At 40.8% G+C, this 14,768-nt stretch overlaps 1 protein-coding gene across 4 annotated transcripts in view; it reads left to right on the top strand.

The window, feature by feature from the left end:
• The first annotated feature begins 11,042 nt into the window (after window positions 1-11,042).
• Window positions 11,043-14,768, top strand: part of tpp2 (tripeptidyl peptidase 2) — a 64,308-nt gene continuing 60,582 nt past the window's right edge. For all 4 annotated transcript variants that reach the window (XM_060898656.1, XM_060898654.1, XM_060898655.1 and 1 more), the window contains exons 1-2: window positions 11,043-11,272; window positions 14,464-14,592. In XM_060898656.1, the coding sequence (XP_060754639.1) occupies window positions 11,108-11,272; window positions 14,464-14,592 (294 nt within the window). In that variant the 5' untranslated portion in view covers window positions 11,043-11,107. The remainder of the gene's footprint in view (window positions 11,273-14,463; window positions 14,593-14,768) is intronic.

Below are 14,768 nucleotides of genomic sequence, written 5' to 3'. Positions count from 1 at the left end.
ACTTATATTCCCAACCCACAGCAAAAGAAGAGAATGAAATGAAAGAATTCCTGGATTCATTGGACTTACCAGCCATTGGAGAAGAACAAAATAGGAAACTACAGTTAGGTCCAAAAATATTTGGACAGAGACAACATTTTTCTAATTTTGGTTCTGTACATAACCACAATGAATTTTGAACAAAACAATTCAGATGCAGTTGAAGTTCAGACTTTCAGCTTTAATTCAGTGGGTTGAACAAAATGATTGGATAAAAATGTGAGGAACTAAAGCATTTTTTAAACACAATCCCTTCATTTCAGGGGCTCAAAAGTAATTGGACAAATTAAATAATTGTAAATAAAATGTTCATTTCTAATACTTGGTTGAAAACCCTTTGTTGGCAATGACTGCCTGAAGTCTTGAACTCATGGACATCACCAGACACTGTGTTTCCTCCTTTTTAATGCTGTGCCAGGCCTTTACTGCAGCGGTTTTCAGTTGCTGTCTGTTTGTGGGCCTTTCTGTCTGAAGTTTAGTCTTTAACAAGTGAAATGCATGCTCAATTGGGTTGAGATCAGGTGACTGACTGGGCCATTCAAGAATATTCCACTTCTTTGCTTTAATAAACTCCTGGGCTGCTTTGGCTTTATGTTTTGGGTCATTGTCCATCTGTATTATAAAACGCCGACCAATCAGTTTGGCTGGATTTGAGCACACAGTATGTCTCTGAATACCTCAGAATTCATCTGGCTGCTTCTGTCCTGTGTCACATCATCAATAAACACTAGTGACCCAGTGCCACTGGCAGCCATGCATGCCCAAGCCATCACACTGCCTCCGCCATGTTTTACAGATGATGTGGTATGCTTTGGATCATGAGCTGTACCATGCCTTCACCATACTTTTTTCTTTCCATCATTCTGGTAGAGGCTGATCTTGGTTTAATCTGTCCAAAGAATGTTCTTCCAGAACTGTGCTGGCTTTTTTAGATGTTTTTTAGCAAAGTCCAATCTAGCCTTTTTATTCTTGAGGCTTATGAGTGGCTTGCACTGTGCAGTGAACCCTCTATATGTACTTTCATGCAGTCTTCTCTTTATGGTAGATTTGGATATTGATACGCCTACCTCCTGGAGAGTGTTGTTCACTTGGTTGGCTGTTGTGAAGGGGTTTCTCTTCACCATGGAAATTATTCTGCGATCATCCACCACTGTTGTCTTCTGTGAGTGTCCAGGTCTTTTTGCATCGATGAGTTCACCAGTGCTTTCTTTCTTTCTCAGGATCTACCAAACTGTAGATTTTGCCACTCCTAATATTGTAGCAATTTCTCAGATGGGTTTTTTTCTGTTTTTGCAGCTTAAGGATGGCTTGTTTCACCTGCATGGAGAGCTCCTTTGACCGCATGTTTTCTTCACAGCAAAATCTTCCAAATGCAAGCACCACACCTCAAATCAACTCCAGGCCTTTTATCTGCTTAATTGAGAATGACATAACGAAGGAATTGCCTGCACCTGCCCATGAAATAGCCTTTGAGTCAATTGTCCAATTACTTTTGGTCCCTTTAAAAACAGGGTGGCACATGTTACGGAGCTGAAACTCCTAAACCCTTCATCCAATTTTAATGTGGATACCCTCAAATGAAAGCTGAAAGTCTGGACTTTATGTCCATTATATAACTATAACTTGAATATGTTTCAGTAAACAGGTAAAAAAAACAAAATTTGTGTCAGTGTCCAAATATATATGGACCTAACTGTAATCTCCAACATCACTAAGAAGGAACTAGATGCTGCAATTAGCAAATTAAAATCAAACAAAACACCAGGTAGCGAAGGATTCCCCAGCGAGTGGTATAAAGCATTTAGGGAAGAATTAACTCCGCTACTCCTGAATTCTTTTAACCTCACTCTGACAGTGGGCAAAATACCCCCCTCATGGAAAGAGGCTATAATTTCAGTTCTACCAAAAGAAGGGAAAAACATTGAAGATTGTGAATCCTACAGGCCGATGTCAATTCTAAATGTGGATTATAAGATTTTTACCTCGATCATTTCTAAAAGATTTGAAAATTTTATGACTGATTTGATTGATGAAGACCAATCAGGTTTCATAACAGGTAGACAGACTCAGGATAATATTAGATGTATCCTACACGTACAGTAATAGACCAAATTCAAAGACAGGGATTGAGAGCACTATTAGTGGGCTTCGACGCAGAGAAGGCCTTTGACTGTGTCAATTGGAGATTTCTGTCCCAGGTATTAGGGAAACTAGGGATTCAAAAACAGTCAATCCAATGTATTCAAGGCCTCTACCAAGAACCTACAGCGAGGATAAAAATTAATGGACACCTCACTGATAGATTTATCTTACAACGACGGACTTGTCAAGGATGTTGTCTTAGCCCTACCCTGTTTACAATATTTATTGAACCATTGGCACAAATGATCAGAGAGAGTAACAGCTTAAAAGGAATCCAAATAGGAAAACAGGAACATATCATAGGGCTCTTTGCGGACAATGTTATTGTGACTCTCCAAGACCCAGACGGAACCTTCCCTAAACTGATGTCATTATTAAAGGATTTTGGTAAATATTCAGGTTACAAATTAAGCATAGCAAAAACACAAATTCTCACATTTAATTATTCCCCAGGCCAAGAAATTAGAGAAAAATACAAAATCAAATGGAATGCTAAAGTAATTAAATATCTGGGTGTGGTATTGGCAAAAAATCTCAATAAAACATTTGAAATAAACTATAATCAGATTATCAACGATATAAAGACGGATATCAAGCGGTGGTCAGTCTTCAACATGGATTTTGAGACTCAAATTGAGGTAATAAAAATGAACGTGTTATACCTTTTTCAACCTATTCCACAAATGATTCCAGGAACACAGTTCAGACACTGGGACAAACTTATATCTAGATTTATCTGGGCTGGGAAGAAACCAAGGGTCAGGTATAAAACACTTCAGTTACAAAAAGAGGAGGGTGGGTTGTCCCTGCCTAACCTGAAACGATACTTCTACGCAGCTCAAGGGAGGTTCCTGGTTTGTGCATGCTGCCCTCTATATCAGGCAAGATGGAAAGACATAAGAGGCCAAGATAGATACTTTCCAAATTCAAGCAACATTAGGGGACATAGGAAATAAAATGGGTCAACAAAGCAATAATGAAATTATTAAACAAACACTGGATATTTGGAGCAAGATGGTAAAAGAATACAATATGGAGGGAAACATCAAATTATTAATGTTGGTGACATTGGTGACTCACTGGTATACCTTTATATACAAGGCAATACTTGGACTACTGCCACCCTACATCAGTAACCTAATCACATTGAGGAACCTTGACTCTTATGGCCTGCGCTCTAATGATCATTTGCTGCTCTCTGTCCCATCCGTCTGCACAGAGCAGGGAAAAAGAGCTTTTGTTTTCTCTGCCCCTACCACCTGGAACAAGCTGCAAAAGGACTTAAAAATAAAAGAACTTATTCCATTGAGCGATTTTAACTCCAGACTGAGAGCACTTGAGACAGCGTCCTTGATTTGTAACTGTTTTAAATGATTTTTTCTTTTTTCTTTAGACTTTTGTAATTTTAATTTTGTAACTTGTGCTGCCTCTTGGCCAGGACGCCCTTGTAAAAGAGATTATTAATCTCAATGGGTCTTCTTTCCTGGTAAAATAAAGGTTTAATAAAAAAAAAAAAAAAATTTGGCCAACTCTCGATCCCAAGTTCAAACCAGGAATCAGTGATGCTGGCTTCAGACACTGGTGGGACAAGGGCATTACAGCAGTATGTACACTAACTCACAGTGGGTTCTTAAAAAGTTTTAGAGAATTACAGAAGGAATTTGGACTTGAAAACAAAGACTTCTTCAGATACCTACAAATAAGAGATTCCTATGATAAAAGAATAAAACCAACATTGTCTGAAGAGGGTAACGTGGTCATAGATGTTCTAACTGAAGCCTATAAAAATAATAATAACTAGAAAAGCACTGGGAGAGTGCAGACCTCCGCCAAAATTTAATGGATTGTTACTTGTGCCCAGTCACACCTCTGGAAAAAATTTCAGAGCAATCCGTTCATAACATTTTCTGTAATGTTGCTAACAGACAAACCAACCAACAAACAAACAAACAAACAAACAAACCACCGCTACCGAAAACATAACCTCCTTGGCGGAGGTAGTAATAATAATAATAATAATAATAATCTCCATAATATATTAGGGCCTTCAAAAACAGAATAGGAACAACATGGGATACATTAAAGCAAAATGGGAGAAAGAACTAAACATAGAACTATCACAGGAGGATTGGCATTCAATGTGGAGTGCACAGCATTCATCCACAAGTTCAAAGAGGTGGAGAGTATTTGGTTGGAAAAATTTGGTCCGTTTCTTCATTACACCACATCTCATCTCATCTCATCATCTCTAGCTGCTTTATCCTGTTCTACAGGGTCGCAGGCAAGCTGGAGCCTATCCCAGCTGACTACGGGCGAAAGGCGGGGTACACCCTGGACAAGTCGCCAGGTCATCACAGGGCTGACACACAGACACAGACAACCATTCACACCTACGGTCAATTTAGAGTCACCAGTTAACCTAACCTGCATGTCTTTGGACTGTGGGGGAAACCGGAGCACCCGGAGGAAACCCACGCGGACACGGGGAGAACATGCAAACTCTGCACAGAAAGGCCCTCGCCGGCCACGGGGCTCGAACCCGGGCCTTCTTGCTGTGAGGCGACAGCGCTAACCACTACACCACCACCACCACCATGCCGCCCCATTACACCACATATTAAAAGCAAATTATCTCGGCCTCAGGAATGTTGCTGGAGGCGGTGCGGGAACTTGAACGCTGATCACTCCCATATCTTCTGGTCATACCCAAAAATTCAAACTTTCTGGGAAAATATATGTCTAACCGTGGGAAAGATTTTGGGATATAAGATTCCTAATGATGTTAAGATTCTGTATTTCTGTGTTTGGAAAGACGATGTTGTTATAAAGGAAGACTGGTATCTGTGTAAAGTACTGTTAATTGCCTGTAAAAAAAAAAAAAACAATTAGAAAGAACTGGTACAAAACTGAACCCCTAAGTCTTAATCAGTGGATGGACAGAGTTAAGGAAATCTATGTAATGGAAAAGATGACTTTCTCTCTGAGGCATAGTGGAATAATCTTTCCCAGGAAATGGAAGAAATGGACTGCTTATATCAAAGGAGTAGAGGATGCTACCAATTAAACAGGACAATTAAAGACACTGGACATGATGTATCACAATACTACCAACAGAGGAGCCCCCACGTTTATGTTTTTGTTCATTTATACCCCTTGATAGTTCATTGTCTGCTTGTTTTTTGCTTCATATTAAGCTGAAAATACTAAATAAAAAGTATCAAAAAAGAAAAAAAGGAAGAAAAACCTTTACAGTAACTGCCTGAACAACAACAACAACAACAACAACAACAAATCTTAAATATTGCTCTGCTAGTGTGCCATGTAACTATGGCTTTCTTTTCAGGTTGGGTACACACACACACACACACACACACACACACACACACACACACACACACACACACACTTGTATGTACTTGTTTTTCTGTATTTTCAACCTTGTAGGACAATACTAAACACATCAACACTATGAAATAACATATGGAACATGTATGGAATTATGTGGCAAAGAAAAAAGTGTTAAATATATTTCATATTTTAGATTCTTCAAAGTAGTCACCGTTTACCTTGATGACGCTTCATACACTATCGGCATTATCTTAACCGGCTTCATGAGGTAGTCACCTGGAATGCTTTTCAATTAACAGGTGCCTCGTCAAAAGTTCATTTTTATGTTTTGCATATAAGACCATCTATCCATCCATCCATTATCTGTAGCCGCTTTATCCTGTTCTACAGGGTCGCAGGCAAGCTGGAGCCTATCCCAGCTGACTATAGGCGAAAGGCGGGGTACACCCTGGACAAGTCGCCAGGTCATCACAGGGCTGACACATAGACACAGACAACCATTCACACTCACATTCACACCTACGGTCAATTTAGAGTCACCAGTTAACCTAACCTGCATGTCTTTGGACTGTGGGGGAAACCGGAGCACCCGGAGGAAACCCACACGGACACGGGGAGAACATGCAAACTCCACACAGAAAGGCCCTTGCCGGCTGTTGGGCTCGAACCCGAACCTTCTTGCTGTGAGGTGACAGCGCTAACCACTACACCACCGTGCCACCCCATATAAGACGATCAAGCAGTAAATACATAGTAAATAATTAAAAAAAATACATTAAATAGCCCTATTCCACAACTGTAATAATCTGTATTACGTCAAGAACCGCTCAACTAAGTAAAGAGAAACGACATCCATCATTACTTTAAGATATGACGTGTCTTTTATATAAATGTCTTGAATAAAAGCAACAAGAACATTATAACAGATTGGTTATTACATGTACATACAGTAGTAGTAGTAGTAATATGCATAAGACAACATCTGTGTAAAGATTCAAGAGACATGGACTTTATTAAAACTTTAAAATCTCAAGATGACCTATTAAAATTTCTTAAATAAGACAATTTGGTAGTTGCTGACGCATCTCTGACATACAGTATATATAGGATATTACATGGTTACTTGAAGATATAAAGTTTATCTTCGAGTGGTAAATGTATTCACGAGTGAGTGAGGTGAACAAGTGAAAATAGTTTCAACACGAGAAGATAAGCTTCATATCTTTGCATCACCATGTAATGTTCTTTATATTATATGGACACACACACACACACACACACACACACACACACACACACACACACACACACACACACAAATGCAAGTTAATCAAAACAGTTTTAATTTTGAACCGGTTTGTCATTTTGATCAGTCAGCGGAAAAACACTGGGGGTGACGTCATCGGATGTAATATCGGGAAATATGTCACTCAGATCCGCGATGTATTTTGTATGAAAAATGTGAGTTTTTCAACACGAAAAGATAAACTTCATATCTTCAAGCCAACGTGTGATTTTCTTTTCATCATATAGACACATTCAGAAACAAAAAGTGCGCAAATTTATCAAAATAATTCATTGATTTCCTCACGAGTGACATATATATATATATGTTATTTACCAGCTGGGAGGTCCGTATCGTGAAATACCATGACCGAGGTCTTGAAAGTACTGAGCGAGGCTCTCTGGGCCGAGATCAGTATTCAAGGCCGAGGTCACGGTATTTCACCATACGGACCGACCTTAAGCTGGTAAATAATATATTTATTTTTTTCTTTACCAAATTCTAACAGAAAACGAGAGTGCCCGAAAGGGAAAACCGAGCCGAGCCGCCAATTTGAATCCTCATTCACGGCTGTAATGTAAATGGCTTCCTCCTCGGTATACAAGTGCACTTCCATGGCAGGAAAAAAACTACATTTTGCCGCCTATGTAGTCCCCTATTTATACAAAACTGAGTCATTCAGGATTCAGCCATGTTTTTGCTCAGCGTTAACAAATTAGAGGTTTTTAGCTTTCTCCGAAAATGTTTTCTTCTATTTCTTCTTCCTCAGGGTAGTAAAACTTGCTTTCGCTGTGAACACTGTCGCTATCGCTATCCATGCTGTAAAATTAATGCTATTCTCCTGAGAAATGCTGGCAAACATTTATAAGATTTTTGATATTATAAATAAATCTTATAAAAAAAGATAAATGTTGACAAAAAATGCTACTGTGTTTGTTGTTGTTGTGAACGAGCGAGTTGCCAGAGGTCCGTAATTGGGGTCCGTAGATACGGACCCGCTCGCCAGCCAATCAGAGCTCAGGATTTGATGGAAACCGGGCCGTGAAAAAAATAAAGAGATTTATGTCATGGTTTTGGTTCTCTATGTCCCGGATGTAGCTTGTATGAAAAATACGAGTGGCGTATTTTACATTCCATTACATTACAGTCATTTAGCAAATTCTCTTATCCAGATTACCTTCATGATGTACAACAAGCGCAAAAGTCAGGCCCACGAAGTGCTGAACTTCTCGACAAGAAAGTTCTAGTGCCAACTGAACAAGTGACAGAATAGCACTTAGTGTAACAGTCTGCTGAAGTAACAACACTCAGCAAACAGCCAAGGAAAACAAAACAATTCAACTACACAAATGAGCTGACAAAAGTTCAACTAAATTGGAGTATTTCTCAGTAAAACACTCGTGTCCATATAACATCATCCATTATTTCATACTTATATTGAGAATAGGGAACCATTTTGGGAATAAAGCTAGTATGGAATTAAAAGGTCCACCATTACACTTATTAGCAGTTAGGCTTCTTCATGCTGCCAGGTCTCCACTTCAGTGTCAGAGTAAATTAGTGTGGAGATCCCTTCGTGTCATCTGAGTTGAAGAAAAGGCAGCTAAATTCTAACTGACATTATATCTCCATCTGCTGGTCACTGGAATGATAAATCTGAAGCTCTGGTGCGTTATTGGAGGTTCTTCAGTACTGTAAGATACAACAGAATACAAGTTAATTATGTAAACAATTCTTCATTATAGTATTTTGAAAAATATGTTCACATAAAGAGAGCAGTCTGGTTAGTCTTTGATATAAAACGAAAGCTGGGTCTTCTCTTTGGAATATGTCTGGAGCCATGATTTCATACCTGATGTAAGAACCTCAATGGGAAAGGGAAGCCATTTGGCTTTCAGCTGAAGCGGTGATTGGGTCATTGGACAGTCAGGGCTTTAGCCCATCTCATTCTCATTATCTCTAGCCGCTTTATCCTTCTACAGGGTCGCAGGCAAGCTGGAGCCTATCCCAGCTGACTATGGGCGAAAGGCGGGGTACACCCTGGACAAGTCGCCAGGTCATCACAGGGCTGACACATAGACACAGACAACCATTCACACTCACATTCACACCTACGGTCAATTTAGAGTCACCAGTTAACCTAACCTGCATGTCTTTGGACTGTGGGGGAAACCGGAGCACCCGGAGGAAACCCACGCGGACACGGGGAGAACATGCAAACTCCGCACAGAAAGGCCCTCGCCGGCCATGGGGTTCGAACCCAGGACCTTCTTGCTGTGAGGCGACAGCGCTAACCACTACACCACCGTGCCGCCGGCTTTAGCCCAATTATTCTTAATTATTATATATACAAGACACTTTTTCGATGGAATAAAAACATTTATTTTTTTTGTGGTATGGTTTCCATCAAATCCTGCGCTCTGATTGGCTGGCGAGTGGGTCCATATCATATGGTACGGACCCCAGTTACGGACCCCGGTTACGGACCTCTGGTGACTCGCTTGTTCACAACAACAACAAACATAGTAGAATTTTTTGTCAACATTTATCTTTTTTTTTATAAGATTTATTTATAAGATTATCAAAAATCTTATAAATTTTTGCCAGCATTTCTCAGTAGAATAGCATTAATTTTACAGCATGGATAGCGATAGCGACAGTGTTTACAGCGAAAGCGAGTTTTACTACCCTGAGGAAGAAGAAATGAAAGAGAACATTTCAGGAGAAAGCTAAAAACCTCTAACTTGCTAACGCCGAGCAAAAACATGGCTGAATCCTGAATGACTCAATTTTGTATAAATAGAGGAATACATAGGTGGCAAAATGTAGCTTTTTTTCCTGCCATGGAAGTGCACTTGTATACCGAGGAGGAAGCAACTTGCATTACAGCCATGAATGAGGATTCAAAATGGCGGCTCGGCTCGGTTTTCCCTTTCGGGCGCTCTCATTTTCTGTTAGAATTTGGTAAAGAAAAAAATAAATATATTATTTACCAGCTTAAGGTCGGTCCGTATGGTGAAATACCGTAACCTCGGCCTTGAATACTGACCTCGACCCAGAGGGCCTCGCTCAGTACTTTCAAGACCTTGGTCACGGTATTTCACGATACAACAATGGTTGTCTGTGTCAGTTACCCCTTTTCCAGTTCCAGGGCTGGTTCGGGGCCAGTGCTGGTGCTGGTTCACAACTCGTTCAACTTGCGAGCCAGCTGAGAACCAGTTTGCTTTTCCATAGCTCGCGGTGCTAAGGGGAGCCACGTCATTACGTCGCTGTATACGTCAGTTACGTCGCTGCGTTTGCATAAACCTTGGCGCGAATATCGAAGCAACAACAATACGGAGAAGAAGAGGCAGCAACAACAACAATAATGGATGACTTCGCGTTTGTACAGCTGCTGCTTCTCGTCGCTTAAAAATGGCGACCTTTCGCGGTCTTGCGATTGTTGTTGGACTCCGCCCCCCTGCTGACGTAAGCGGTTCTTTCCTCTGGCCCAGCAGAGAGTTGGTGCTAGCCTGGAACCAGTTTTTCTGGCCTCAGAGCCAGTTCTTTGTCAGTGGAAACAGAAAACCCGGTTCCAAACTAAGCACTGGCCCCGAACCAGCCCTGGAACTGCTTTGGTGGAAAAGGGGCATACCTGCGATGACCTGGCGACTTGTCCAGGGTGTACCCCGCCTCTTGCCCGTAGTCAGCTGGGATAGGCTCCAGCTTGCCTGCAACCCTGTAGGACAGGATAAACGGCTACAAATAATGGATGGATGGATGTGTTGTTGTAAAATTTTGTCGCTAGTTCACTAGCAGTTAGCTAGGCGGCTAGCTGGTGATAGCTGAAGGATTTTGGGGGCGGTCCTATATTTACATCTCATGCATATTTAAATCTCTTTGCTTTTGTAATGAGGATAAAGATATTCATAGATCATTTTAGAAGCTTTTTCTAAAAGGGGGGAAAAAAGGAAAAGATAAAATGTACTCATTCTAGACACAGTATAAAAATAGACAGTCAGTGACAAAGAAAAAGAAAAAAGGAGCGCCATCTGCTTTGTTTTTTGTTATATTATACTAAAACTAAGGCTGAGTGTCGATCGACTCCTATTTGGATATATAGTGCCCTAGATAGAGCGTACTTCATGCTTGAAGTAGGGCGCTTATGTAGGGCTCGGGCAGCTATTTCGCATTGAGCCCGAGTGAACGTTTGTCAGGCTGCTGTTGCTTTAAAAATCCACCAGTCCCGGTTTACCGGTTGTTCTCGCAGGCTGCTGTAGTGTTGGGTTTCATTTCATCCTCTCTGGTCGGGTCATGGCTACTCACTCGGTTGAAGATTCCTTCCCTTTACACGGGCTGTTGCCGAAAAAGGAGACCGGCGCTGCTTCATTCCTGACCAGGTTTCCCGAGTACGATGGACGGGGGGTGCTTATCGCTATCCTGGACACCGGGGTGGACCCGGGGGCGCCGGGCATGCAGGTAACGCGAGAGCGCGGCTTCAGGAGATGAACAGGCCGCGCTGAGGACAGAGCTTGATTCAATGGCTTTGTGTAATTTGCTAACCTGGCAGGGTGTAGCGCTGTCATTTTTAAAAACAAAACAGCTCTGGGAAGACTTTTGTTTAATTATATCGTGTTTGTTTAAACACCTGAGTAATGACAGGAGAAAACAACAAGCTGTGTCATCCTCTATTGGTGATGTGAAGCGGCTTGCTAACTGGCTAATCTTAACTTCAGGAGCCCCTCTCTCTCTCTCTCTCTCTGGCCTCTTTTTAGAAATTAATGATAACTTTTTTTAGAGTCGTGTAAACAAGTTCCCAGTATTTATCTCAAACTTTTTTTTTTTAAATACACAGTTTGTATGAAGGGGTAATGCTATACACTACCGTTCAAAAGTTTGGGGTCACCCAGGCAGTTTTGTGTTTTCCATGAAAAGTCACACTTTTATTTCCCACCATAAGTTGTAAAACGAATAGAAAATATAGTCAAGACATTTTTCTGGCCATTTTGAGCATTTAATCGACCCCACAAATGTGATGCTCCAGAAACTCAATCTGCTCAAAGGAAGGTCAGTTTTATAGCTTCTCTAAAGAGCTCAACTGTTTTCAGCTGTGCTAACATGATTGTACAAGGGTTTTCTAATCATCCATTAGCCTTCTGAGGCAATGAGCAAACACATTGTACCATTAGAACACTGGAGTGAGAGTTGCTGGAAATGGGCCTCTATACACCTATGGAGATATTGCACCAAAAACCACACATTTGCAGCTAGAATAGTCATTTACCACATTAGCAATGGATAGAGTGCATTTCTGATTAGTTTAAAGTGATCTTCATTGAAAAGAACAGTGCTTTTCTTTCAGAAATAAGGACATTTCAGAGTGACCCCAAACTTTTGAACGGTAGTGTATAAGACACCCCAAACCATTGGAGTTTGCTGGTTATGTTTTTGACACCAGGTGAATAGAGGTAGGTAGGGATGTCCCGATCAGGTTTTTTTGCCCTCCGATCCGATACCGATCATTTGATTTTGAGTATCTGCCGATACCGAGTCCCGATCCGATACTTCTTATAATCCATAAAAAATAAAGACGAGGAAAGAAACGGATCCAGGATGTTCCTCATTTTTTATTTAACACCTTATTTTAACATCCAACAACTCCGTTAGCAAACAGAGCACTTACGTGAGGCAGTTTGAACAATAAATAACAAATAAAAAAAAAAATACCTTAAAATACCTGGCAGGAATATAAACAAATAAAAAAAAAAATAAAGTGCCACAGTACCGGTAATTTGCTTTTAAGAACGCATCTCACAGTGGTGTACAGTAATTTCAATTAAGGAAATGAACGTTTTTCTTGATGAAAACAAGCATTTCTACCCTTTCAGGTTTGAGCCCGTTTCTTTTGTCATCCAACGAAAAAAAAAATGATCTCATGCTTTGCTTTCCGCTTCGAACTGCTTCCGTGTTCAACTTTGCCAGCAACAGGCAGCCAATAACCAATAGCGTCTCCGCTACAAAGTGATGTCATGCCGCACGCGTTGATGTTGCTGTGTTGAGACAAGAGGTCTGGTCTCACTCCGTGCCAACGCATAGCTATTGATGTGTTAAAAATGAGAATATATTATATAGATATATATCCGATCCCTGATCGGGAGGCAATGCCCGATTCCGATCGAGTCTGAAACCATGTGATCGGGCCCGATTTCCGATCACGTGATCGGATCGGGACATCCCTAGAGGTGGGTTTCCCAAAGATCATCGTAGCACAAAGATCATCGTTAAATGGTAGAGCGAGCAGCACAATGAATTCTCTCTCTCTCTCTCTCCTGGTTAAAGTGCATATCACGGGTAAATTCAGGAGCAAGATCAATCTAATTCTCTTATTTTATACTAAACTTTGGTCAAACATCTGTAACATTCTGCGTTTTGTGCAATTTTTTTTTTTTACGTTGCGCAATGCCAGAAAAATTCAGTTGAAATCAAGCCATTTGAGGCGAATTGGTCCGCCTCTGAAAAAACTTGGCGTTTGGATTTCCCGGCAAACGTTGATTTTCGTGACGTCGCGTGCAGGACTCCTCCTTCTGAATCCTACGTCAGCGCTGGTTCGTTTATGAGAAAACGACCTGGTGGTTTTCTGCAAATTTCTTCAACGTTATCGCGTAATTATTAAAATGGTTAACAGATGTATCGTAGGAGGGTGTAGCAACACCAATCATGATGGGATTAGTACTCATCGTTTTCCAAAAGACCGGACAGTGAGAGAGAAATGGGAGCGCTTGGTCTACACAGGCTGTGCACTGAAACCGTGCAAAGCTCGCGCAGCCTGCTGGCGCTTCCGCAGGTGACGTCACGAATCTGGCTCCAGACTCTCTTGGGAAAATTACCCTTCTGGATGAGTGTGTAAGGGGCATACTTTCATATAAAAAAAAAAACGAAATTGGTCCAGGATATGCACTTTAAGATGCTCTTGACATTAAGAGGTTATTGGGAAACCCACCCAAGAGCATTTAGTCTTTTCTTAGCAAATAGATACACAGGAGAACAAAATTAATGGACCAACATGTCCGAGAAAGGGGATGAAGAAATGTTTAACTTCTGCTTACAGCTCGGTTCAAAGAGGAGCACTCATTTATTACCGGGTTTCACCCAGCTGTCAGGAGGACTTTTTTTTTTTTTTTAAGTCTTTCTTATTCTCTCAATGATTAAACTGGTTTAGTATGGTCACATATCTACAAATTAAAGTCTGACACCCCCTCTTTTTTTAATTAAAGTCTTTCTTTCTTTCTTTGACTAGCCACTGTGAGAACTATGGACAAAAGAATCATACAAAAATTAAGTTTCGAAAGAATAACTTAAGCTTACAACATCTAGTAATGTCCTACTATACACAGTCCACTTATCTTAAAACCAATGCAATACTCGTCACACTACACCAAAATAGATAACACCTCCATCCATCCAGCTACTTATAAATTATAAATGGACATCGTGACCGCTATGGAAGGAGTCTCCAGTGTCAGTGCTTTGTAACAGCGTTCATGAAATTTTCCCAAATGGCTTGGGGTGGGGGGGTAGTATAGTTGCTATAATAAACTTGTTTTGGATGAACTCTTGGAACATAAACAACTTCATCATTGATTTATTTTCCTACAATCTGTCTCTGTTAGACCACCACAGAGGGCAAGCCAAAGATTGTTGACATCATCGATACGACAGGCAGTGGCGACGTGAACATGTCAACAGTGGTGGAGCCCAAAGACGGAGAAGTGTTTGGACTTTCTGGGCGCACACTCAAGGTCTGCCCCTGTTGGTGTTATATACACTTAATATCATATCCATTCCTTTGACACTGAATGTCTCACCTTGTCCTAGTCACGCTGTAACTCGATCACTGTAGTATCTCTCTGCACATATAAGGGGTAATGTGTTTCTTCACTTTCATTTTTCATTAGTGTGGTGTTTTGGTTTTTTT

Source organism: Neoarius graeffei, chromosome 18, assembly GCF_027579695.1.
Source record: "Neoarius graeffei isolate fNeoGra1 chromosome 18, fNeoGra1.pri, whole genome shotgun sequence".
Classification (NCBI taxonomy): domain Eukaryota; kingdom Metazoa; phylum Chordata; class Actinopteri; order Siluriformes; family Ariidae; genus Neoarius; species Neoarius graeffei.
The sequence above is the reverse complement of the archived record's forward strand: the minus strand, read 5'-3'. Positions and strand labels throughout refer to the sequence as shown.